Raw genomic sequence first — 26,932 nt, forward strand, 5'->3', positions numbered from 1 at the left:
TTAATAAAGTTTGATTTCCAGCTTTTACATCACACCAAAATAAAATATCCCTTAATTAAACTTAAAATCTTTAGCAATCTCACCTGTAAAATAATAAACAACAGTGTATTTCTAGAGAAGACCAATCAAAAAAAATTGCTCCTCTGGAACTTTTTAAAATTGGATCAATTATAATTTCATTCAGATGGAGAATCAGTCAGAAGCTAGCCTTCCAGAATTCCAATGGCATGGTACAATTAAAAATCAATTCAGTTACAAATACAAGAACCCAAATCAATTCCTGCTCAGTAATCTGTGAACTTCTAAAAAGTATTCCACAGAGCAGACCAATTTTATCTCTGAAGTTGCCAATCACAGTTGCTAGTAATACCTCTGGATATCAAATCATTAGAATGCAGCCTATTAGTCTGGAAATTAATCACCACTGAACTGGCATCATTCTTTACTAGGAAGAATTCTAATTAAGATTCTGGCTGTATTTCAAATTCCCCTACTTTCAGACCATTCACCTAACATCCAGAGGAAAAGACCAGGTCACAGCTGATGTTGCATGGCCAATATTGGGAAAAGATGCACTAAGGTCGCCCCATGATTTTCATTGGAGCATATTATCCAAACTGGGTAATTCAAAGGAGCCTCAAGATTTATACCTTCACCATTGTGCCACTTCAATCAGCTTGGCCATAGCAGTCAGTGAGCAGCAGTTTAGATGGCATGCAAATAATTTTCTTTTCTCTGACTCTCAAACTCAAGCACATTTTCATAATATTTCTTGTGAGCAAAACATACATTCTATAAACACCAACTATAATAAATTATCAATATTCAAATTTACCATTTCTTTTATAAAAACCTGGTATACAATGACAACTATAAATACAGAATTTGCAAAATGGAAATTCATTCTACCATTCTACAACCATTTTAATGGCTCTAATTTTTATTATATCATATGTAAATGAAAGAAACTAAATTTTACAAAGTGATTAAGGTAAAGAGATAAACTCTTACTTATAAAGAAAAATATCCATTCCTGGACTAAAGGATACCGAATCTAAAAGAAGGCCCACAATAGTAATAGCTATAACTCCAGACATGCCAAGCCATTCACCTGAAGATAGAAAGGGGGAAAACGTCATTGTTATATGAAAGTAAACAAGTCTACTTTAAAATTAAGCATTTGACAAAGATGATATTGTGAACTTACCAATAAAAAAAATTACGTATACCATGGATAAGCTTAAAATTACTTCAATTACTCCATCATTGAAAACATGTTGCAACCAATAAAGAACTAGTCTTGAACTCAAAAATCCATATGCAAAACTTGCAAAAAATTTTAAAAACAGTTTTAAAAAAATCTCTTCAGCTATAAAAGAAAAAAATAAGTACAATTTTATTATTTTCATTAAATTACTTTTAATATTGCATATCTATCTTAATTTTAACAATCCCATTTTATATCCTATACTGCCTAGATCAATGATGGCAAACCTATGACATGGGTGCCGCAGGTGGCACATGGAGCCATATTTGCTGGCACGCGAACTGTTGCCCTAGCTCATTTCCAATGTCTATGTGTGTGCCAGCCAGCTGATTTTTGGCTTGCACAGAGGCTCTTGGAGCAGGGGCTGGTTTCCAGAGAACCTCTGGGGGATTTTGAAGGCATTTGTAGCCTCCTACAGCTCCAGGGAAGTCTTTGGAACCTGGGGAGGGTGAAATACGAGGCTACTCGGCCCACCAGAAGTTGGGAAACAGCCATTTCTGGCCTCCAGGGGGCCTCCAGGGAGTGGGGGAAGCTGTTTTCGCCCTCCCCAGGCATTGAATTATGGGTGTGGACACTTGGGTATGTGCAATACAAGGTGTGAACACTCTTTTGGCACCCAAGAAAAAAAAGGTTCGCCATCACTGGCCTATATCAAAATTATATTCTTGCCTTACTCAAATCAAAGTAATACTATTTAAAACAATATAGTGTTACAGTGAAACAAAATTATAGCCTTAAATTCATTGATTCAAATGGGACTAAAACATGATCAGCATAGGATGCAAATGTATTGAAACTACAATGGTACCTTGTCTTACGAACATAATTCGTTCCGTGACGAGGTTCATAAGTAGAAAAGTTCGTAAGGTGAAACAATGTTTCCCATAGGAATCAATGTAAAAGCGAATAATGCGTGCAAATCCTTGAGGAAAATCCCAAACTTTAGAAGGGAGGCGAACGGAGGGTGGGGAGGAGCAGCGAAAGGGGGTGAGTGGAGGAAGCAAGGCAAGGGGGTCGCTCCTCCCTTTTCTTTCTTCAAACACACCGTTTCATTGCCTCTCCAAACACTCCGTTTGCCTTGCTTCCTTCACACAAACTCTTTCGCTCTCTCCAAGCCGCCCCTCCCTTTTCTTTCTTCAAAACACACCCTTTCATTGCCTCTCCAAGCACTCCATTCGCTTTGCTTCCTTTACACAAACTCTTTCGCTCTCTCCAAGCTGCCCCTCCCTTTTCTTTCTTCAAAACACACCCTTTCATTGCCTCTCCAAGTACTCTGTTCTCCTTGTTTCCTTCACACAAACCCTGGCAACAGACATCCAGAGGTGGGGCATCCCAGCGGCGGCGGCTTGGGTTCGTAAGGTGAAAATAGTTCGGAAAAAGAGGCAAAAAAATCTTAAACACCGGGTTCTTATCTCGAAAAGTTCATTAGAAGAGGCGTTCATAAGACGAGGTACCACTGTATTCTAGATCTATCCCACCCCTTAAAGGACCAAACAACATAAACCATAATGATGAATCAGTCAAAGCCAACCTTTTAATACCTTCTTCAGCTCAATCTTTATTAACAACAATGGCTCATGGCCAACATTTCCTAGCCGCACCACAAATAACCTCAATGATCTTACATAAATTGATTTTACAGAAGATAACATCAGAAAGACCTTACACGACCTAAAACCATCTTTATCTCTTGGACCAGATAGACTATGTGCATACTTCTTTAAAAAGTCTCCTCTACCTTGGCTGAACCTCTAAGCATAATTTTTAATAAATCACTTGCCACAGTCATCCCTATCTTCAAAAAAGGAGATCCAAGCAACGATGAAAATTACAGACCTATTTTTTTGTGTTGTGTCACCTGCAAAGTCATGGAATCAATCATAAACCAATCCATTACACTCCACCTTGAAGCTAATAACCTACTTTCCAATAAACAATTTGGTTTCAGAAAAAAATTATCCTGTAATCTACAATTCTTACACTGTAAAAACATTTGGACCACTCAACTTGACCAAGGTAATTCAATTGATGCAATCTATATATACTGACTTTTCCAAAACCTTTGACTTAGTTGTTCATTACAAACTTCTTCTGAAACTTAAATACTATGGCATCTCTGGACTACTACACAATTGGTTAACAGCATTCCTATCTAACAGACAACAAGTGGTCAAAATAAAGGTGCCACTTCTCTTCCTGCTCCTGTCAACAGTGGTGTCCCTCAAGGCAGTTTTAGGATCATCACTTTTCATACTATACAGTGATCCCCCGGTTATTGCGTCCCCAACCATTGCGAACAGGGTAATTTGCGAATTTTGAACCCGGAAGTCAAAATACCATCTACGCATGCGTGCCCTTTTTTCTATGGGCACGCATGCGTAGATGGCGCCGGGCAGATCAGCTGCTGGGCGGCTTCCCTGGGTCTTCCCCCTCTTGCTGGCGGGAGGGCGAAGCCCCCCCCAGCACCCGCTCACCCGCCCTTCGCCCTTCGCCCGGCCACCCGCTCGCCCACCCGCTCGCCCTTCGCCCTTCGCCCGGCCGGCTCCGATCGTTTTAAAGCAGGCGCGCCGTTCTCCGCTGACTTCTAAAGCGGGGAAGTTCGCTAGGAGTCAGCGGAGAACGGCGCGCGTTTTAAAGCAGGCGCGCGTTTTAAAGCAGGCGCACGTTTTAAAGCAGGCGCACCGTTCTCCGCTGACTTCTAAAGCGGGGAAGTTCACTAGGAGTCAGCGGAGAACGGTGCGCCTGCTTTAAAACGATCGGAGCTTTCCAATGAGTCCCGAAGACAAACGTCAAACTTCCGCGTTTGTCTTCGGGACTCATTGGAAAGCCGCGCCGGTGTTTTAAAACGTCGCCGCCGACATGGGGGGCTTGCTAGCACCCCCCCAAACCCAGGTTGGGGGTTCGGGGGGTGCTAGCGAGCCCCCCATGTCGGCGGCGACGTTTTAAAACACCCGCGCCGCCCCCAACCTTCGGCTCCTCGCTAGCGCTGCGGAAGTTAAAAACACCATCTGCACATGCGCAGATGGTGTTTTTACTTCCGCAGCGCTACTTCGCGAAAACCCGCTCGTTGCGGGGGGTCCTGGAACGGAACCCTCGCAACGAGCGGGGGATCACTGTATATATAAATGATCTTTGTGATCACATAATTAGCAATTATGTTCTCTTTGCCAATGATGTTAAATTATTTAATACTACCGACAACCCTGCCACCCTTCAAAAAGACCCTGACCATGTAGCTGAATGGTCTAAAACCTGGCAACTTCAAATCTCCACTATTAAATGTTCCGTCTTACACATTGGTAAAAAGAATTAGAATACTAAATATAAACTTGGAAGAACTGAACTTATTGATGACTCTCACTCTGTCAAATATTCAATTACTTAAGTCCTAGAGCCCACTGCAACAACATTGCCAAAAGGCTTTAAGAGTTGGTAACCTAATCCTTCAGAGTTTCTTCTCTGGTAATACTGAACTGCTAGCAAGAATTTACAAAACATTTGTCAGGACAATCCTAGAATACAGCTCAACTGTATGAAATCCATATTGCATATCTGGCATCAACACACTTGAGAGTCCAGAAATATTTCTCAAGAAGAGTCCTTCACTCATTTCTCACAACAAAATACCTCTACTTAAGAACTTAATTTGTTCCGTGACCAGGTTCTTAAGTAGAAACGTTCTTAGGTAGAAATAATTTTTCCCATAGGAATCAACGTAAAAGCAAATAATGTGTGCAAACCCATTAGGAAAGAAATAAAAGCTCGGAATTTGGGTGGGAGGAGGAGGAATAATAGGAGGACAACAGTCGCTGCTGAAGGAAGAAGGTGAGGTTAGGAAAATCAAAACATCCAACACTTTAAGGTAAAAAAAAAAGGGATTCTGAGGCAGCGTCCAGAGAAAGGAAAATGCTTCGTTCGCTCTGGGATGCCCAGAGCGAAGGGAGCATTTCTTTTCTCTTGGCGCTGGCAAAGATTTATTCCCTCTCCAAGCACCCAGAGAAAGGAAAATGCTTTGTTCGCTCTAGACTGCCAAAGCCTCCTTAAGTGTCACTGAAAGGCTCCTCTGGCAGTCCAGAAAAGCCCAAGATGGCCGGGATTAAAGGGGAAATGGCAGGAAAGTGGCCGGGCCTTCGTGCCACTCTCAAATTTCCTGGGAAATTTTTCCGGGCTCGGGTTCTTAAGTAGAAAATGGTTCTTAAGTAGAGGCAAAAAATCATGAACACCCGGTTCTTATCTATAAAAGTTCTTAAGTAGAGGCGTTCTTAAGTAGAGATACCACTGTACCCTACTCTGCCAGACTTGAAATTTTTGATTAGAGAACATACAACTCCATCGTCTTTATTCCGACTTAACTATAGTTCATAAAATCATATACCAAAATGTCCTACCTGTTACCTTCACCTTCAACCACAACAACACACGAGCATGAAATAGATTTAAATTAAATGTCAACTGCTCCAAACTAGACTACAAAAAATACAACTTTGTCAATAGAGTAATCAACGCCTGGAATACACTACCTGACTGTGGTTTCTACTCCTAACCCCAAAACCTTTAACCTTAGATTATCTACAATTGACCTCTCCCCCTTTCTAAGAGGTTTGTAAGGGGCATGCATAAGTGCACCATTGTGCCTACCATCCCTATCCTACTGTTCTATTGTCTTCCATCATTACTTTTTATCATTAATTATCTAATATTTTTATTTGTACAAATTACCATCCTATAATTGTTTGACAAATAAATAAATAAATAAATATAAATAAAATTTTAGTAGGCAACAAAAATACGTAAATATTTGAATAGCTTTAGGAGTGTATCACTCAATTGTGATTATCTTAAAGAAATTATAGCACTGCCTATCATTCAAGATAATTAAGCCTAATATCTATTTTAAAAAACAGTTAAATATATTCATTTATATTTAGCATATTTTAGAATGGATGTCATGGATATACAGTGGTACCTCTACCTAAGAATGCCTCTACTTGCGAACTTTTCTAGATAAGAACCGGGTGTTCAAGATTTTTTTGCCTCTTCTCAAGAACCATTTTCCACTTACAAACCCCAGCCTCCAAAACTGTAACTGGAAAAGGCAGGGAAAAGCCTCCATGGAGCCTCTCTAGGAATTTCCTGGGAGGAAACAGGGCCGGAAAAGCTGGGGGAAAGCCTATGGGGCCTCTCTAGGAATCTCCTGGGAGGAAACAGGGCATCCACCCTCCCTGTGGTTTCCCCAATCGCACACATTATTTGCTTTTACATTGATTCCTATGGGAAAAATTGCTTCTACTTAAGAAGATTTCTATTTCAGAACCTGGTCATGGAACAAATTAAGTTCGTAAGTAGAGGTACCACTGTATGTAGAGAGAGGAGTAAACTTACTGAATACAATATCATCATCAATCAAATATCTAACATGAGGTCTATGTGGCTCTGATCTTGTCAGCTTTCCAAAGGACGTTGTAAAGCTCTACCCCTAACCTACAATATTTATTCAGGTCTGATTATAGTACCGTATTTTCCGGCGTATAAGACGACTGGGCGTATAAGACGACCCCCTAACTTTTCCAGTTAAAATATAGAATTTGAGATATACTCGCCGTATAAGACTACCCCTCTTCTGTACATCATAGACCTGACTGAGTCTAGGTCTATGATGTACTTGCATTGAGAAAAAAATCATTTCTGAACATGATAACACAATATTTTAATTACTAATGATGAAGATCTTATTGTTAAAATTATGAATGAATTATTTAGAGAGAGAGAGCCAAGTGGGAGCACTCTTCTGTCTATCTCTCCATATGTCTCTGTCTATCTGTCTTGTCTGCCTCTCATATTTCTCCTCACCACAATTAAGTTTATTATTATAACTCATCATAATTTGTCAACACAAAAAGGTGAACCTGGCTATTTTTCTTTCTCCTACCATCTATTCTGCAGGTATCTTTCAGTCTAACATGAAGCATGCTGACACCTATGTGAGAATCTATTATGGAATGAGAATCTGTATGTGATATCATGATATGGCAATCCAAACAGCCCATCCATTTTTTCCTCTTTCCGCACTTTCTGTCTTTATCCTCTTGCAATGTCACTTAAACAGATTTTAACTTGTCGGGTTTAATTAGTGACCCTGCCAATTTTCAGTACTGTGCAGTGTGCTATGATACAGAGCAGGGTGAATAATATGACCTCAGCTTTTAAAGTTATTTTAAAATGTTGCCTAAGAAATATGGAAAGATGATTCTTTTTGGAGGAAAAGTACATTTTCAATGGTTAAACATAAGAACAAATACAAACAGGCAGAAATAAATGCATCCAGTTTAACATTCAATTTTGCAACCACTAATAATGTTGGTCAAGTAGGTACAAAAATACCTGGGGAAATGATCAAAGTCTGGGAAATGGGTCCCTTGTCAGTTAAAAAGAGTGCTGATTTACCACCTGCTAGAGCAGTGATTTTCAACCTTTTTTGAGCCGCAGCACATTTTTTACATTTACAAAATCCTGGGGCACACCACCAACCAAAATTACACAAATCTAATAAATAAATAAATAAATAAATAAATAAATACACACACACACACACACACAAATAACCCCCTCATATATACAATCCCATGTAACATCCCCTTATAAATACAGTCAATCATCAATCATCCCTCCTCAAATTTATACCACTGTCTCATTTCTGGGTTCTTCTCCTGTCTTTCCCCCTTTTCTCTCTCATGTTTCTCATTTCTCTCTCTTCCTCCCTTTTTCCCTCATTCCTTCTCCCTCTCACTTCTCCTCTTTTTCCATCCCTGTCTCTCTCCCCCCCTTACGTGTGTGTGTGTGTGTGTGTGTGTGTATATATATATATATATATACACACTCAAACCATTTCCAAAACCAGTTGAGGGCTGGGGTTTTTTTCTCTTTTATTCTTTTCAAACACAGGTGTGGGCTGGGGGGGGGTGTTTCTTATTATTTGGGTGCTTTTTACCATATGCTTCAAGAATCACCTCTCTCCCTCTCTCTTGTTCTCTCTCTCTCTCTCTTGTTCTCTCTTATTTTCTTTCTGAGGCTCCTCCCAGGCTGACAGTAAAGGGGCTGCTTCCCATCCTCCTTCTCAGAAGGTTTCCTTCTGAGCAAGCTGGCAGGAGGATGGGAAGCAGCCCCTTTACTGTCAGCCCGGGACCGGACTGTGAGATGGGCGTTCCCACACCGCTCGGAGCGGCTAGCGGCCGGATCGCCAGTGCCGTCGCAGCCACCGCTAATATAAAGGGGCTGCTTCCCGGCGGCAGGAACTGCGGGGGGTAGCCGGCGTACGCTCCGGCTAACAAGCCCTTGCCGCAGCTATCCGCCGCTTCTTTCTTCTCTGCCTTGCCTCCGCTACTCCCGCCGCCGCCTTTGCTCTCCCCGCCGGGCAAGAGGCAAAGGCGGCGGCGGGAGTAGCGGAGGCAAGGCAGAGAAGAAAGAAGCGGCGGATAGCTGCGGCAAGGGCTCGTTACGCCGGCTACCCCCCGCCCTCTAGCCGGCGCCTCGCCAGCTATCCGCCAGATTCGAGTGCCGCCGCCTCAGGCGGCAGCGACAGCAGCAACAGCAGCGCTTTGATGAAGCCGGCGAGGGAGCTCCGGAATCGGTTGGCGCTCGCCCGACGCCTTGTTTTTTTATTTCCCCCTTTGGTTTCTCTTCACAGGCGGGAGTTCGGGAGGCAAGGGAGCGCTCGAGGAGACAGCGTCTTGCGGCATCGCCTCCCGTCGGGTTTACGACGAAGGGACGCTCAGCAACTTCTTTTTCCTTTCGGCGCCATAGCCACCCGCAGTCCCCGGAGCCGGCGGGTTGAGGCAAAGGGCTGCGTTTCCCTTCCCTCCCTCCCTCCTGCCCCCGTCCTGAATGGAAGCCCCGCTCGGCCAAGCAGCCCGGGATCTCCGCCGCTTGCAAACCGGGCGGGCGGAGCGGACCCGCGCTCACTTTTGGCTCCGGGGACTGAGGATGGCTATGGCGCCTAAAGGAAAAAGAAGTTGCTGAGCGATGCCGCAAGACGCTGTCTCCTCGAGAGCTCCCTTGCCTCCCGAACTCCCGCCTGTGAAGAGAAACCAAAGGGGGAAATAAAAAAACAAGGCGTCGGGCGAGCGCCAACCGATTCCGGAGCTCCCTCGCCGGCTTCATCAACGCGCTGCTGTTGCTGCTGTCGCTGCCGCCTGAGGCGGCGGCACTCGAATCTGGCGTGGTGGAAAATCTTTGCCTGCCTCCAGATTTTCCACCACGCCAGATTCGAGTGCCGCCGCCTCAGGCGGCAGCGACAGCAGCAACAGCAGCGCTTTTTCCTTTCGGCGCCATAGCCACCAGCAGTCCCCGGAGCCGAAAGTGAGCGCGGGTCCGCTCCCCCCCCTCAATCCCGCTCCCGGCCTCCTCCCGCCCGCGGCTGTGGAATGGGCGCAGTATCCGGCCTATAAGACGACCCCCCACTTTGGAAAAGATTTTCAGGGGTTAAAAAGTCGTCTTATACGCCGGAAAATACGGTACTAAGACAACATTGATTTTACTTGTCAATGATCTCTGGCTGGCTCAGGAACATGGTAATGTACAGTGGTACCTCGTGATATGAACCCCTCGTGATCCAAACCCCTCGTGATACAAACCCCTCGTGATACAAACTCCTCGTGATACAAACCTGGGGTTCGGAAATTTTTTGCCTCTTCTTACAAACTATTTTCAGCTTACGAACCCACCGCAGATTGCAAAATGGCGCTCCGCTGGGTGCCGCCGCCCAGCTGTCACCTTTTAAAACAGCCGGGGGGGCTTCTCGGCGTTCTCCAGAACGGGTTCGGGTTCCAGAGGCCGCCGAGAAGCGCCCAGTTGTTTCAGAAGGTTACAGCTGGCCACCGCTGCTCAGCAGAACACCGTTTTTGCAATCGGCAGTGGCGTTTTCGCACGTTTTTCATGGGCGGAGCTTTGACGTCATGAAGACGTCCGTCCGTGATGTCAAAGCTCCGCCCATGGAATTCCCTATTGGGATTCCCCACCTCTTTTCCAGTCTCCAGATCGGCCGAAAACGACGACGCTGATCACAAAAACGGCGCTCTACTGAGCGGCAGCGCCCGGCTGTAACCTTCTGAAACAGCCGGATGCTTCTCGGCGGCCTCCGGAACCCAAACCCGAACTTCGAGAAGCCCCCCGGCTGTTTCAGAAGGTGACAGACGGGTAGCGGCGCTTCTCGGCGGCCTCCCAAACCCGAAGTTTGGGTTCGGGTTCAGGAGAATGCCGAGAAGCCCCCCGGCTGGTTTAAAAGGTGGCAGACGGGCGGCGGCAGCCAGCGGAGCGCCATTTTGCGATATATTTTTTCCACGCATTAATTGCTTTTACATTGTTTCCTATGAGAAACAATGTTTCGTCTTACGAACTTTTCGCCTTACGAACCTACTTCCGGAACCAATTAAGTTTGTAAGACGAGGTATTACTGTATAAAACTCAATCCATATACAGTGCTATCTCTACCTACGAATGCCTCCACTGATGAACTTTTCGAGATATAAACCAGGTGTTTAACATTTTTTTGGCTCTAGTTCCGAACCATTTTCCACTTACGAATCCGAGCCCAGGTGTGTGCGCTCTCTTACTGCCACAGGGATTTGCCTGCCTTGTGATTGCCACCGCCGGGATTCCCCAATAGACAGCAGTGGCATACACACACACACACATGTACACAAGGGTGACAAACTCCCCCTTCTCCTGCAGGCTCGAGAACTGTCTTAATTGGAATAATAATAATAATAATAATAATAATAATAATAATAATAATAGTAATAATAATAATGATTTATTGGATTTGTATGCTGCCTCTCTCCGTAGACTCGGGGCGGCTAACAACAATGATAAAAACAGCATGTGACAATCCAATAATAAAACAACTAAAAACCTTATTATAAAACCAAACATACACACAGACATACCATGCATAACTTGTAATGGCCTAGGGGGAAGGAATATCTCAACTCGCCCATGCCTGGCGGTATAAATGAGTCTTGAGTAGTTTACGAAAGACAGGGAAGGTGGGGGCAATTCTAATCTCTGGGGGGAGTTGGTTCCAGAGGGCTGGGGCCGCCACAGAGAAGGCTCTTCCCCTGGGGCCCGCCAAACGACATTGTTTAGTCAACGGGACCCGGAGAAGGTCAACTCTGTGGGACCTTATCGGTCGCTGGGATTCGTGCGATAGCAGGCGATTCCGGAGGTAGTCTGGTCCAAAGCCATGTAGGGCTTTAAAGGTCATGACCAACACTTTGAATTGTGATTGGAAACTGATCGGCAGCCAATGCCAGCCACGGAGTGTTGAGGAAACATGGGCGAATCTTGGAATCCCCACGATGGCTCTCGCGGCTGCGTTCTGCACGATCTGAAGTTTCCGAACACTTTTCAAAGGTAGCCCCATGTAGAGAGCGTTGCAGTAATCGAACCTCGAGGTGATGAGGGCATGAGTGACTGTGAGCAGTGACCCCCTGTCCAAATAGGGCCGCAACTGGTGCACCAGGCGAACCTGGGCAAACGCCCTCTTCGCCACAGCCGAAAGATGATATTCCAATGTCAGCTGTGGATCAAGGAGGACGCCCAAGTTGCGAACCCTCTCTGAGGGGGTCAGTAGTTTCCCCCCCCCGGGGTAATGGACAGACAGATGGAATTGTCCTTGGGAGGCAAGCCACTCCGTCTTGTCTGGGTTGAGTTTGAGTTTGTTGACACCTATGCAGGCCCCAACAGCCTCCAAGCACCGGCACATCACTTCCACTGCTTCATTGAGTGGACATGGGGTGGAGATGTATAGCTGGGTATCGGGGAAAGGAGAAGTGGAAGCGAGGAGAGACACGTGCCCTCCTTCTCCTCCTATTGATCCCGCTCCCCACAGAACAAACAAGAGGCCAAAAAAAGTGAAAAGTCTTTTCAATCAGAGGGAGTGCACAGCACTGCCCCCAGACCCTATTCTGCAGTGCGATACCCCCTCCCCTTCCAAACTGCATGGCAAAGTCTCTTTTTTTCCCCTCCCATGGCTTCGGAGGCACTTTAATAGCAGGATTTAAAACAAGCAAAGGGGAAATCTCAGCGGTGGCAAGGACAAATCCAGGAGGATGAGGGGAAACGATTGTTTGGAACCCGGTAGAGGAAGAAGAGAAAGAAAGGAGGAGGAGGAGGAGGAGGGGGAGGAAGAGAAGAAGGGGAGGGGGAGGAAGACGAGGAAAGGAATCCTGCAACCAACCCCTCCTCCCTTTTCCTGGCACAGCTTGGGGAAGGAAGGAAGGGGCTTTGGGAAGAGGGAGGATGGGTTGGTTACGGGATTCCTTTCCTCCTCTTCCTTCCCCCTCCTTTTCCTTTCTTTCTCTTTCTCCTCCACCTCCTGTCCCTCCGCTGTTTCCCCCCGCAAGGTCACTCGCTCACTCGCCTTTTCTGGCATGCAGGGCTGGGAAGAAGGCGATCGCTCTTCCCAGGTTGTGTCTTCTGGAGCACCGCAGGGCAGCACTGGCATAGCTTGGGGAAGGAAGGAAGGAGCTTTGGGAAGGGACAGAGAGGTTGGTTACAGGATTCCCTTCCTCTTCTTCCTTCTCCTTTTCCTCCCCCTTCTCCTCCTCCTCCTTTCTTCAACGACTACCCATCGTCCTCCTGTCCCTCCACTTTTTCTCCCCGCAATGTCGCTCGATCGCTTTTGCTGGTGTGCAGGACTGGAATAAAAGGCAATTGCTCTTCCCTGCCTGTGTCTTCTGCAGCGCCGCAGGGCAGCAGTGGCAAAGCTTGGGGAAGGAAGGAAGGAAAGAAGGGGCTTTGGGAAGGGGGTGGAGGGGTTGGTTGCGGGATTCCTTTCCTCCCTCCTTTGAAGGGAGAGGAGACAGGAGGTCATTTGGACACCGGTGGAGGAAGAGAAAAAAAGGAGGAGGAGGGGGAGGAAGAGAAGGAAGAGGAGGGAAGAAAGAGGAGAAGGAAGAGGAAGAAAGGAGGGGGAGGAAGAGGAGAAAAGAAGGGGGAAGAAAAGGAGAAGGAGGCAGCAGGGCTGTCAAAGAGGGCAGAAACCCCAGCGGGGCTGTCAAGGAGGGTGGAAGCCCTGGTGACTGACAACCTGCCAAGCAGTTCCCTGCACTGTCAATCCACCTGGGAGGCTCCTTCTGGGCAGCCTCCGCTGTCCTCCTCCCACCTCCTCCACCCACGCCTCTACTTAAGAACGTTTCTAGATAAGAACCTGATGTTCAAGATTTTTTTGCCTCCACTTAAGAACCATTTTCTACTTAAGAACCTGAGCCCGGAAAAACTAGCCAGTTTCCTGCCATTTCCCCTTTAATCCCAGCCATCTGGGCTGCCAGAGGAGCCTTTTGATGGCACTTAAGAAGGCTTTGGAAGTCCAGAGTGAACAAAGCATTTTCCTTTCTCTGGGTGCTTGGTACCACTGTATATATGTGTGTGTGTGTATGTGCGCACGCACACGTGTGTGTATGTATGTATGTATGTACTGTATATATATATACAGTGGTACCTCATGATACGAATCCCTCATCATACGAACTTTTGGAGATACGAAACCAGGGTTTGGAATTTTTTTGCCTCTTCTTACGAACTTTTTTCACCTTACGAACCTGCCAAGTCGCCACTGAGATTCCCCGCCTCCGGACTTTCGTTGCAAGCCACGCACAGGTTTTTGCAATCCTGGGATCCCCTGAGGCTCCCCTCCATGGGAAACCCCACCTCCTGACTTCCGCGTTTCTGCAATGCTGTAGGGAAATCCCAGGAGGGGAATCCCAGGATCACAAAAACGGGCACTCTGCTGGGCAAAGTAGGGGGAGGGGGACAAAAACAGGAAGAAAAGACTCATGGAGCTCAAGAGAGGAGAAAGGTGTGGGGGAGATGAGGTGGGCAAAAACGGGAGGGAAAGGCTCATGGAGCTCAAGGGAGAAGAAAGGTGTGGGGGAGATGAGGAGAGAGAGGGGTGGGCAAAAACGGGAAGAAAAGGCTCATGGAGCTCAAGGGAGAAGAAAGGTGTGGGGGAGATGAGGAGAGAGAGGGGTGGGCAAAAACGGGAAGAAAAGGCTCATGGAGCTCAAGGGAGAAGAAAGGTGTGGGGGAGATGAGGAGAGAGAGGGGTGGGCAAAAACGGGAGGGAAAGGCTCATGGAGCTCAAGGGAGAAGAAAGGTGTGGGGGAGATGAGGAGAGAGAGGGGTGGGCAAAAACGGGAAGAAAAGGCTCATGGAGCTCAAGGGAGAAGAAAGGTGTGGGGGAGATGAGGAGAGAGGGGTGGGCAAAAACGGGAAGAAAAGGCTCATGGAGCTCAAGGGAGAAGAAAGGTGTGGGGGAGATGAGGAGAGAGAGGTGGGCAAAAACGGGAAGAAAAGGCTCATGGAGCTCAAGGGAGAAGAAAGGTGTTCGCCTCAGCTTTGTCTGGCCCCCACTTTTTTTTTTAAGCCTTAATATTTTGGATTCTCCTAATGGGCTTGCACGCATTATTGGCTTTTCCATTGATTCCTATGGGAAACATTGTTTCATCTTAGGAACTTTTCACCTTACGAACCTCATCCTGGAACCAATTCAGTTTGTAAGATGAGGGATTACTGTATATATGAAGGTATTGGCATATTTGGGGGGGTTTTCTGCCGGATCACCCTGGTACATAGAAGGAGCATCACAGTTCCTTTTTTCAGAAAAGAAAGAAAAAACATATAGCCCCTCCCTGTTACAAAGCTGAATGGGATCAGATCCTGTGGCCTAGAGGTTAATTCTCTGCCTTACAAGGCAGAAGCTACATGATCAAATCCCAGTAAGGGTATGGCTAGCTGATGAGGCCAGAACAAGGTCGAAATAGTGCTATCCTAGTCTCCTTTAATTTTAAAAAATTCAGCAAAAACATGTGATACATACAGAATATAGTTTGTCGGCTATGAATAAATTAACTGCATTGAAATGGCCCTGGGTTGGGCTTCGAGGCAAAAAGGAGCTGTGATGCTCAATATATACACGCGCACGCACGTGCACACACACACACACACACACAGTGGAGGACAACATTTTTTTACTAACACACCGTGGGCATGGCTTATTTTGTGGGTGTGTCTTGCTGGTCATGTGACCAGGTGGGAGTGGCCTGATTATCATGTGACTGGGAGTGGCTTAAAGGTCATGTGACTGGCTTAAAGGTGGCCAACTTGACGTCACTCACATCAAGGGTTTGGATTAGGGTTAGGGTGTCTCTCCTCGCCTCAAAGAGATACAATTTCCCTATCTATTTACTCTTACTGAACATCCAAAATATACTATTTAATTCTATTTATATATGTCATATATATACATACATATTACACACAGGTACACAAAAATATACATTATCTACTATATAAACTATGTGTACAAACACAGAGAGAGAGAGAGAGAGAGAGAGAGAGAGAGAGAGAGAGAACTCTTCTAAAATTATACACATTCAAGTTCATTTACTGCAATAGGAAAAACATACCCAGAGCCCAGAAGAGAAAAAAAGAAAAAAATCAAAATTTTCTACTGGTTCTGCATACCTGACCATACCCGTAAGAGCCCATCACTGTATGCATACATACACAGAGAGAGACACACACAGACACACACACACACAAAATAAACAAATTGATTTTTCTTCCAGGTCTTCCATTAGGGTAGGTGAATGGATGATTTTCTGTAAATGTTGTACTGAATGGTCAGATGCTAGTGTGCTGTTTGTTTGTTTTTTTGGGGGGGTGTTGTGGTGCTCAGGCTCATTTTGAAGTTAGGTAACATCTAAATCAGACCTGGGCAAGGGGAGGTCCGCTGTCTGAGACTGGTCTGCGGAGGTCGGGGTCCGCTCCAGTGCGAAGATGAAAGAGCTCTTGAAAGATGAATCATGAGGAAAACAGGAACCAGAGGAGTCCCGGCAGACGCAGTGAGCTCTTTCATCCTCGCACTGGAGTGGACCCCAACCTCCTACTGAGAGCGGCCAAGCACAGAAACCACGCAAACACTCCAGCGCAGTGACTGTGGTGCACCGTGTTGCCGTAAAGCAAAGAATTGTGGGTCTGTAGAATGGGCTTGGGTGTTTAGGCCGGTCACAGGGTCTGGGTCTTTACAGTATTGGGTAGAACTGAGTTAATTATATTAGTCCGGCCCTCTAAAACCATTCCAATTTCTCATGCGGCCCCATGGCAAAATTAATTGCCCTCCCCTGATCTAAATCCAATAAAATAGAATTCCTGTTTCACAACCTACAGCTTCTGCAAACTACATGTAACTGAGATTCTATAGAGAAGTGGTCTCCAACTGTTTTGATTCCACAGACCAGTGGTGGCAGTGGCTTTGGCGATTTCAATAGTGGGGGAATGGTTTCACACACACACAATCTAAATTCCATGAATGCTCAAATGAAGCTTTGTCCATTTACCCATTTTTCAGCAGCCCAGTTCCCAATAGACCACAACCCTATAGCGAGCCACAGTCCAGGGGTTGGGGACCCCTGCTATACAGCATTTATTTTTCATAATGTATAGAGAGTGAAATAATAAAGTAATTATCATTCATCACTGTATTAGGCAGCATGACAACAATGATTAATACATACTGGTACTAAATATTGTAATTCAAATGGCCTTGCAAATATATAATTCAAATTATTTGTTGCAAATCATGGTACTACTATTCTATGCAAAAAAGTTACATAAAAATAGATACATACCTCCGAATTCATGGTTTTGATGGACAATGTCCCTATACAATTCAAAAACAACTATTGTAGTCGCATCATTAAACAAAGATTCACCTTTAATTAAGTTGATAACTATTTTTGAAAGGCCTAAGAAAAAAATATGAAAATTAATGTCATTTATTCATTTATTTAAGAAAATCTATGACTGTCCCACTGATTCTCAGTGACTCTGGGCCGTTTACAAAGATAAAAGCCAAATAAAAATACAGTAAAAAAGCCATAACACCCCCATCCCCAAAGACCACTATATAGCTGAATTAAGATTCACTTTTAATGTTAACAAGTAAAGAAATCTAATGGGGAGGGACATTACCACACTTAATTTTTTTAACTAAAAAAAATGATGAAGTATCAGAATCATAATTTTTTCAATATAAATCCCATTACCAGTTTACATTATGCATGCTCAATGTCTCAAATTTACTGTGATTGACCAACCTCAGAATGAGGTGAAATTGGCAAAGGAAGCTAGACTTCTTTAATTATATTCAAACTAAAGTAACACAATCACTATAGATGTTGCTCAAATTGAAGAGATGGGGGATGACCAGCACTGCGAGGTCATAGGGAAGATATATTACAGTATCTGATATAATATTGCCCAGAATATCAATTATCCAAGGAGTTAGTGGCCTTCCCTTTAGTGGATGTTCTAAGGGGATGAATATTCTTCTCTAAAAGTACATTAATCTGTACTTCAGCAATGAACAGAAGTTTGGATTAAAGGTTGAATTAAAGATCTAGGATTCTATGACTTTATGAAATTGAAATCAATTCTAATGTTCTCTCTATCAAATCTATGAATCCTGTAGTCATGAATTACTTTTTAAGATGTGATTTGGACCTACACATTTGTTTTAGCAGCCCCATCCACAACCATACCTCACTGTGCTGCTGGTAGGTGAACAGTATAAGGCCGTATACTGACCAACATGACTCTGGCCTAGAGAAAGACCTAGGGACCTACTCCAGTGTTCCCCGGCCAAAAACATAACGGATCAACCCAAAAATGTGGAAATATGGTACCAAACAGTGTTTTCCCCTGGCTGGGAAGTACCAATAAAGCTAGAAGGAAAGAGCAAAGATGCTATCATGATGGGGTGAATCCTAATGGGCCCTCCAGCAGTTGACATAGCTCTTAGTAAAAAGAGATATCTCCACTGTTCAAAGACCTTCAAATTAAGAACATGTAACAGCAAAAAGGAAAGTTGAATATTATTAAGAATGAAATGAATAGGCTCCACATTGATATACTAAGCATCAGTTAAGTTCATTGAACTGGCTGTGGCTTCTTCCACTCTTACGATCATGTACAAGTACTACTCTGGAAATGATACCATCAGAAAAAAAGGAGGAAGTTGCATTCTGCATAAAAAAGTTAACATCTTACTCACCAAGGTTTTTTACAGAGGCCACAGAAAGAATAGGATCTGTTGTACTAAGAATTAGGCCAAACAACATGCTATCATCCCAAGACCAATTATATTTATTAATTTTATAAGTTATCACTCCAAGGAAAGCACAACTCATCAAAAATCCAGGGACTGACAGAATTACCACCTGTAAAAAACAATGTATCCTTATATTTTTGGAATTCAGATGGCTATAATTCATTTATATTATCTCAAAACCATTTGCTAAATACAATGCAACAAATGATAATAAAAGTTTGTAAATATGATTTTCTCAAATTGACTAAAATGTAAATTGCATACAGCTAGTTCCTGCTTAACGACCATACGTTCAGCAACTGTTCAAAGATGAGAGAGCTGAATAAATGATTGTCACATCCAGTTCTCAAAATTATAATATTGTAGTGCCCCTATCATGTTATCAAAGTTCAGCACTTTGGTTAGATTGGACCTCTCACACATGCATGCACGCAAGCACACACACAAGCACACACAGAGAGGTTTGATTAAATCACCCTCTGCTTCTGCATTTTGCTGGTGCCTTCCCAGCATGTTTTGGAAGAAAGATAAAACTAAATCCTGCAGTCTTTCACAGCAGCTGTGTAAACCTCAGCAAGGGCAACAGCAGCTACACCTTCTTCCTTCCAAAACATACTAGGATGTAATCTGAATAACACCACCAGCAGTGAAAAGCTTCCTGAAAGGGAAGCAATGAACAGGAAGGGTGCCTGAACTCGTAGTACTCTGTTTGATTCAGGTGTTGCTGCTTACTTGGTATGGTAGGAGCTCTTTCATGTGTGTAAGGAACCTTCTTTCCTAGGGGTTCCCTGCACATCCACATCTGTTGCAAGCCACACTGAGTCGATTGAGGAGAGTGGTATAGAAATCAATCAAATGAATGAATGAATGAATGAATGAATGAATGAATGAATGAATGAACGAACGAACGAACAAACAAACAAACAAACAAACAAACAAACAATTTCCTGTCATCCTTTCATTGGGGATGATTTATACCAAAACCATGGATGTTTGTGTGTAAAGGGCTGGTGGGGCTGATGAGCACGAGGGTGTGTGTGTGTGTGGAAATCTGGTTTATATGAGAAGGGTGTGGCATGGAGGCAGAATTGGGTTGTGTGAGCTATTGTTTCAGCAAGCAGCAGCTCCGTGGCAGCCCTGCAGCGAGACTATGCCAGCCACGGCCACCCTTTCACTAGGTCTTATTTTTTGGTGGTGGTGGGAGTCATTTTAGTGCATGTGCTCAAAAGCACGATACCTATAGGTCTTATTTTTGTAAAAACACAATTGGTTTTGTGTTGGTTCGCCAGGCATGGCTGCTGCAGAATGGAGAGTTTTCAGCGGTTCATCTGCTCTGGGAAATAAAAGAAGATCCTCATAAGATAGAGAGATTTTGTATAATTTCTTGTTTTGGGAAGTGGGGTTACAACCCAAGGTTGGGTGATCCCATTGCTTCAACAGAGCATCCTTAAACAACTTAGGCATGGGGATGACCTTAGTGTCCTTTTGCTTCTGCATGAAAAATGGAAGATTTTCCTCTTGGGGAGCTATAGACGATGCAGCAGGTTTGTCCTGACCAGCAAGGCCTGTGGCTGTTCTGGCCTTGAATAGAAGGGACTTGAACAGTTGGAAAGGAAAAAATGGTAGCAGGAGAGGGAATCTTGACTTGGGATTCCTCATCCTTGGAATGGGTCATCCCTGTCCTCTGGGGGAGGGGGGATCTTCCATAAAACTTTCTGGCTCACCTGGACCTAAGACCCATAAATTAGGTTGCGGTCTATTTAGGTTTGGCTCGTCCAGGGAAAGCACAGGGACACCTGAAGGAGGCAGATCAGAGGCCTCTGGAGGGTCAGGAGGACTAATATGCACTTGGGCCTGCACTCTCAATTGTTTAGCAGATTGCTCGTGGATTTTTTGAAGAGCTTTGTCCTGCCTCTTCTCAGCTCTAGTAGCCCTAGCCATGGGGGGAGCTGCTAAGGAAGAGGAGGAGGAGGGCTGGGGAATAGTTTCAATATCACCACCAGTAGGCCTACCATCCTGGGGACCCTTAGAGAAGCCATGGCCTGAACAAACTACAAGAACAAGGTCTGAGCCAAGGGTAGAGAAGCTACTATGAATAGGCAAAAAATTCCCAGGAGGATAAGGCCCAAGCTTGTAGACCCATGAGTGTTTGCGGCTCAAAGACAATCTGGACAAATCCAAAGTTCGTGCCAATGAGTACAGATGAGCTAAGCCTCCCTAAATGAACAACCAAGGCACGCTGGTTAAGAGGCCTAGCAAGGGAGTACTACTCTGGGCCACACAGCGGCTTGCACGTGGGCAAGCTGCAAGTGCTGGATTACTGGGCGCTGAGGGCCTTGGCACCAAGGAAAAAAATCTCCAATCTTTTTTTTAAAAATGGAGAATCGACTAAAGTCCAGGAGACAGAACAAGACAGCTTGTTAAGCGTCCCACACTGCAGGAGGAAAAAAAGGAAGCCACAATGAATAAACCTCCCAGCTGAGTAGATTTACTTATAAATGCAATCCGGCAGCGGCGCAAGCAGGGCGATTATGAAATTCACGTCTTTAGCCGCGTCGTGGCTTCTCTTTTTGGCACCGAGCCCAGTAGAGCTGGTGCGAAGTCTAAGGCTTCAAGGAAATAATGACAAACTAATTTACTTATCTTGTTGAATTGCAGATGGAAAGAATGAAGAAGAGGTGTTTGAGAGGAGCTGAGCCACCACGCGTCCTGCCGGTAGGAGTACTGAGCGACTTCTGGGGAAGGGGCAGATCCAGCAATCTTTTAAAAGACAAGGCTCGGTCCTATGTGGATTGGACAGCGAGCAACCCACGTGACTGCTGGACCTGCTTCTTCAGTACAAAGAATAACTTCCTCAGAAGATGAGGGTTGGAGAGGGAAATCTGGTAGAAATTTTTGCTCATCTTATTTGTGAAAGTGCTTTTTCAATGTGGAACCACAAGGTGGCACTAATGTCAAAGGAGAAAAAGTACATTTCCTTTTTAAAAAAATTCCAAAATAATGGGAAATAGTTTAGTTTTATTTTATCTGTGAAGCCAGACAATAAGGTCTCTGGATCTAAGCTAGGGGTCCCCAAACTTTTTACACAGGGGGACAGGTCACTGTCCCTCAGACTGTTGGAGGGCCGGACTATTAAAAAAACCTATGAACAAATCCCTATGCACACTGCACATACCTTATTTTAAAATAAAAAACAAAAAGGAAATGTACTATTTAGAGGGGGGGAAGAAGTCTGAAATTCATATATGTTTATGTTTTGTTTTTAATTATATGTTAACATCTGATTGGCTATACAAGATTTTGTTGGCTTATAGAAAAATGTATAAAGCAAGAAGGAAGCACTTTGGCGTAATGGTTAATAAGTTAGAAATATAATTGGTGTTGTACTTTATGAAGGAACATTAAGGAGGGAATTTAATTAAAAGAAAAGGATGTACCTGGATGAAAACATTAGAAAAAGAACTTTTGCAACTTTTTTGATGATTGATATTAGTTACTGACAAAATCTGCATTTTATTCATGGAAAATTAGATGGTAACCTGTATTGTTTAAATGTATGGTGAGAGAAAATTTCTAAAAATTTACACACACACCCAAAAAAAGTACTTCCTTCTTCTGTCCCTCCATTCATTTCCTTCTTCCTCCTTGTTCCCTCCATTTCTCCTTCCTTCCTTTCCACTTCTCTCTTCCCTCTCCCTTTTTTTCCTTCTCTCTCTCACTCCCCTCTCCATTCTGCCCCTCTGTCTCTCTGCCTCCATCTCTGTCTGAGCCAATAGGAAGGTAAGGGGGGTGGTATTTCTCCCAAATTCCTGGCTTGAGTAAAGTGACCAGATTTTTCCTTCCTCTCCTCTCCTTTTCTTTTCTCTTCCTTCCTCTCTTTATCTCTCTCCCTCTCTTTCTCTCTCTCTCTCTTGCTCGCTGTGTCTCTTTCTCTCTCTGTGTCTCGCTTTCTTTCTTTCTTTCTCTCTCTCTCTTGCTCTCTTGCTATCTCTCTCTCTCTCTCGTACACCACGCCGGTAACAGCAGCCCGAGAGGGAGGCGGCGGCGGCGGAGAGGCCCTGGCGCGCGGAGGCCAAGGCCAGCAGCTCGTATGGAGGCGGCGAGGGGCAGCTGGGTAAAGTGCCTGCCGGGGCACATGAGGAGCGTCAGCCGAAGCACAGAGGAAGTCGTGGGGGGGGGCAAGGGAGCCACACGCAGAACACCAGATATTTACGGCCCCGGAGGTACTGGCCCTGCAGCGCCTTCAGCACCTCTAGCCACTCCTGCAGGGCTTCCAGGCTGAGTGCAGAGGCCAGCGTCCTCCCCACGGGGCGGTGAAATCGCAGGAGCCTGAGGCGGTGGGCGGGGGAGGCGAGGGTGGCGAAGGCAAAGGTGGCGTCCTGGCTGTGTGGGGAGGGCAGGAGAATCGCGTCCGTGAGGAGGGGGAAGGACCTATCCCAGCAACACGTCCAGCTGTCAGGTGAGAGAACCTATGTGGAGTTTGGTTTTTGCCTGCACGGCGCGGGCTAGAGGGAACAGTGGCCAGGAGCACAAGATGCGGACGCATCCTGTGCACCTGTCACTTACCCGCGGGCCGTAGTTTGGGGACTGCTGATCTAAGCTAATAGAGGCACATGGGCATTGAAAGAAGAAAGCTCAGCCAGGAATACAGTGATCCCCCGCTCGTTGCGAGGGTTCCGTTCCAGGACCCCCCGCAACGAGCGGGTTTTCGCGAAGTAGCGCTGCGGAAGTAAAAACACCATCTGCGCATGTGCAGATGGTGTTTTTACTCCCGCAGCGCTAGCGAGGAGCCGAAGATTGGGGGCGGCGCAGCTGTTTTAAAATGTCGCCGCCGGCATGGGGGGCTTCCTAGCAGCCCCCCAAACCCGGGTTGGGGGTCCGGGGGTGCTGGCAAGCCCCCCATGCCGGCGGCGACATTTTAAAACAGCCGCGCCGCGCTGGCTGTCGGCGCTTTCGAGCTGAGTCCCGGAGCGAATTCGCTCCGGGACTCAGCTCAAAAGCGCCGACAGCCAGCGCCAGCGAACGGCTTCTGCGCGCTGGCTGTCGGCGCTTTGGAGCTGAGTCCCGGAGCGAATTCGCTCCGGGACTCAGCTCAAAACGCCGACAGCCAGCGCCAGCGAACGGCTTCTGCGCGCTGGCTGTCGCCGCTTTCGAGCTGAGTCCCGGAGCGAATTCGCTCCGGGACTCAGCTCCAAAGCGCCGACAGCCAGCGCCAGCGAACGGCTTCTCCGCGCTGGCTGTCGCCGCTTTCGAGCTGAGTCCCGGAGCGAATTCGCTCCGGGACTCAGCTCCAAAGCGCCGAGAGCCAGCGCCAGCGAACGGCTTCTCCGCGCTGGCTGTCGCCGCTTTCGAGCTGAGTCCCGGAGCGAATTCGCTCCGGGACTCAGCTCCAAAGCGCCGAGAGCCAGCGCCAGCGAACGGCTTCTCCGCGCTGGCTGTCGCCGCTTTCGAGCTGAGTCCCGGAGCGAATTCGCTCCGGGACTCAGCTCCAAAGCGCCGAGAGCCAGCGCCAGCGAACGGCTTCTCCGCGCTGGCTGTCGCCGCTTTCGAGCTGAGTCCCGGAGCGAATTCGCTCCGGGACTCAGCTCAAAAGCGCCGACAGCCAGCGCCAGCGAACGGCTTCTCCGCGCTGGCTGTCGCCGCTTTCGAGCTGAGTCCCGGAGCGAATTCGCTTCAGGACTCAGCTCGAAAGCGGCGAGAATGAACGGCGTGGGCGGGCGAAGGGTGGGCGGCAGCGAGGAGTTTACGTGGGCGGTGGGGAAACTCCTTGCTGATGCCCGCTGCTCGCCCTCCCGCCAGCAAGAGGGGGAAGACCCAGGGAAGCCGCCCGGCAGCTGATCTGCCGGGCGCCATCTACGCATGCGTGCCCATAGAAAAAAAGGGCACACATGCGCAGATGGTGTTTTGACTTCCGGGTTGAAAAATCGCAAATTACCCTGTTCGCAATGGTCGGGGACGCAATAACCGGGGTATTACTGTACTGTACTTCCAAATCCAAATATAGAACTCTAGGTGAAATAATGTCCCAACTATCACATAAAATAGACTTAAGCAGTCTTTTAAAACTCTTCCCCCAACAAAAAAGGTTTTGATGGAGGTGAGGACTACTGTTTAGAAAAAAAAATTGAAAGATTTTGCCAAAGAGAAAACAAAAATGCCTTCCATTCTGACTAAAAGAAAAGTCCCATCAATCTATTTTAAACTTTTAATTTTAAAATTAGGAAGTAGAAGGAGAAAAGTACAGCATGTCAGTAATTAATGCAAATCACATGGAATGTGGCAAATATTATGCTCATAGTTGTTTTAGATTGAAACCTTGAGTAGAATAAGTCATTTCTGTGTAGCAGTTTAATACTTACCAGTTGAGGCTTGGGAGAATAAAAGAGGTTGCAATGGAATGCAGTGCAATGAACTGCTTGCCAGGTGAAGCTAAGAAAATGCAACAGCTTCTCACTTTGATATGCTTCATAAAAAAGATGAAAACACTGGAGTAGTGTCTTGCACTAAATTTCTAACAAATCCTAAAAACCCGACAGCTACCTCACAAAGAGGACAGTCTACTTTTTTTAAAGACTAGAGATAAGTCTTCATCTCTGAATTCTGAATTCCACAGATGCAACCCAATGTATTAAGATATAGAACCCCAGTTAGAAAGGTGGGGAAATATTAGATTATATTCTATTAGATTCTTCTCTCCTAAAGCATCCTATTTACATTTCAAAATCTGAGAAACTTTAGGCAGATATTCATGAGGTATGGGAGAGGGCTTCTAGTATTTGAGCTTAATACATTGGGTTCTATCATTTTTGAAATTTTGTATTTCAATCTCAATGGAATATATTTAGCTGGAATTGTTCATTTTTGCAACTCCTGAGATTTGGATGCCAGTATCTACATTTCCTAATTCAATTATTCTGTCAAGGGATTTTATCTCTTCAGTCAATAGTTCTTGAATTCAATTCACTCCAATGATAGAAATGAAATAAATCCAAGAAGCTAACCCAAACTAACATACTGTACAGAGATTTCCACTGTGTCTGCATGTGAGTAACAGAATGATACTAAATCACTTGATTTAAGCTAGTCTTGAGAATGATAACAAACTGAAATGGATAAAAATGATTTAAATTTTATTAAAAATTAATTTTCCAGACTAAGAACAAATAAAAATTAACAGAAGAGCAATGCATGATAAAGTGATAACAACTATTATAACAGTTTGCAACATTCAGCCAACATTTCCTGCTCACAGAATCACAGGCCCATTTTTAAAAAAATTAGGCCTATTTATAATTTTAAAGCAGCAAGTGGGTAACCAGTTGCGACCCTACCTGGACCAGGAGTCACTGCTCACAGTCACTCATGCCCTCATCACCTTGAGGTTCGACTACTGTAATGCTCTCTACATGAGGCTACCTTTGAAGAGTGTTCGGAAACTCCAGATCATACAGAATGCAACTGCGAGAGCAATCATGGGCTTCCCTAGGTATGCCCATGTTACACCAACACTTCACAGTCTGCATTGGCTGCCGATCAGTTTCTGGTCAAAATGCAAAGTGTTGGTTATGACCTATAAAGCCCTTCATGGCATCGGACCGGAATATCTCTGGAACCGCCTTCTGCAACACGACTCCCAGTGACCAGTTAGGTCCCACAGTTGGCCTTCTCCAGGTCCCGTCGACTAAACAATGTCAGCTGGCGGGACCCAGGGGAAGAGCCTTCTCTGTGGCGGCCCCGACCCTCTGGAACCAGCTCCCCCCGGAGATTAGGATTGCCCCCACCCTCCTTGCCTTTCGTAAACTCCTTAAAACCCACCTCTGCCATCAGGCATGGGGGAATTGAGACATCTCCCCCAGGCCTATATATGGTATGTTTGTGTGTATGTCTTGTTTTTAAATAAGGGTTTTTTAGATATTTTTAAATATTAGATTTGTTATTGTACATTGTTTTTATTATTGCTGTGAGCCGCCCCGAGTCTACGGAGAGAGGCGGCATACAAATCTAATTAATAATAATAATAATAATAATAATAATAATAATAATAATAATGAAGGGTCCTTGGTGCTCTCTGAGCTTGCTTGTTTTTTTTAAAGAAGTTTCACTACACTTAACTAGGTAACATCATCAATGCTAGTGAGAAATGCTTTTTGCTGTCAATTTGTATTGTCTATCTGTGTTGGTGGAGATTCTTTGGTTGCACTGTTTACTGATGGTTCTTTGGCAGTTTCTTGAATGGGGTATTGCTTACTTGATTGCAGGTCTGAAGTTGACCTTGGAGTTAATCTGTGCTGATCTGTGTTCCGATTACTGGTGGAGAGGTTTTGGACTCTTTCTCTTTTGGGCTGGTTAACTACGGTATCTCCTTTGCATAGTCTATAAATGTTGTTGATGTCTATGTGTCTATTAATGGCTGATTTGTCAGAGTGTCTGGCTTCTAGAAATTCCCTGACATTTTGGGGGATTTAGCCTGATGAAGGATTATCACATTTTCCCAACTG

At 45.4% G+C, this 26,932-nt stretch overlaps 1 protein-coding gene across 1 annotated transcript in view; it reads right to left on the reverse strand.

Annotated features, from left to right (window-relative positions):
* Nucleotides 1-26,932, reverse strand: part of LOC139158437 (solute carrier family 9 member C1-like) — a 186,295-nt gene that overhangs the window by 140,852 nt on the left and 18,511 nt on the right. Inside the window, exons 4-7 of the mRNA XM_070735749.1 lie at nucleotides 18,378-18,543; nucleotides 16,954-17,070; nucleotides 1,208-1,369; nucleotides 1,012-1,111 (exon numbers count right to left, since the gene is read on the reverse strand). Of these exons, the coding sequence (XP_070591850.1) occupies nucleotides 1,012-1,111; nucleotides 1,208-1,369; nucleotides 16,954-17,070; nucleotides 18,378-18,543 (545 nt within the window). The remainder of the gene's footprint in view (nucleotides 1-1,011; nucleotides 1,112-1,207; nucleotides 1,370-16,953; nucleotides 17,071-18,377; nucleotides 18,544-26,932) is intronic.

Source organism: Erythrolamprus reginae, chromosome 1 (assembly GCF_031021105.1).
Source record: "Erythrolamprus reginae isolate rEryReg1 chromosome 1, rEryReg1.hap1, whole genome shotgun sequence".
NCBI lineage: Eukaryota > Metazoa > Chordata > Lepidosauria > Squamata > Dipsadidae > Erythrolamprus > Erythrolamprus reginae.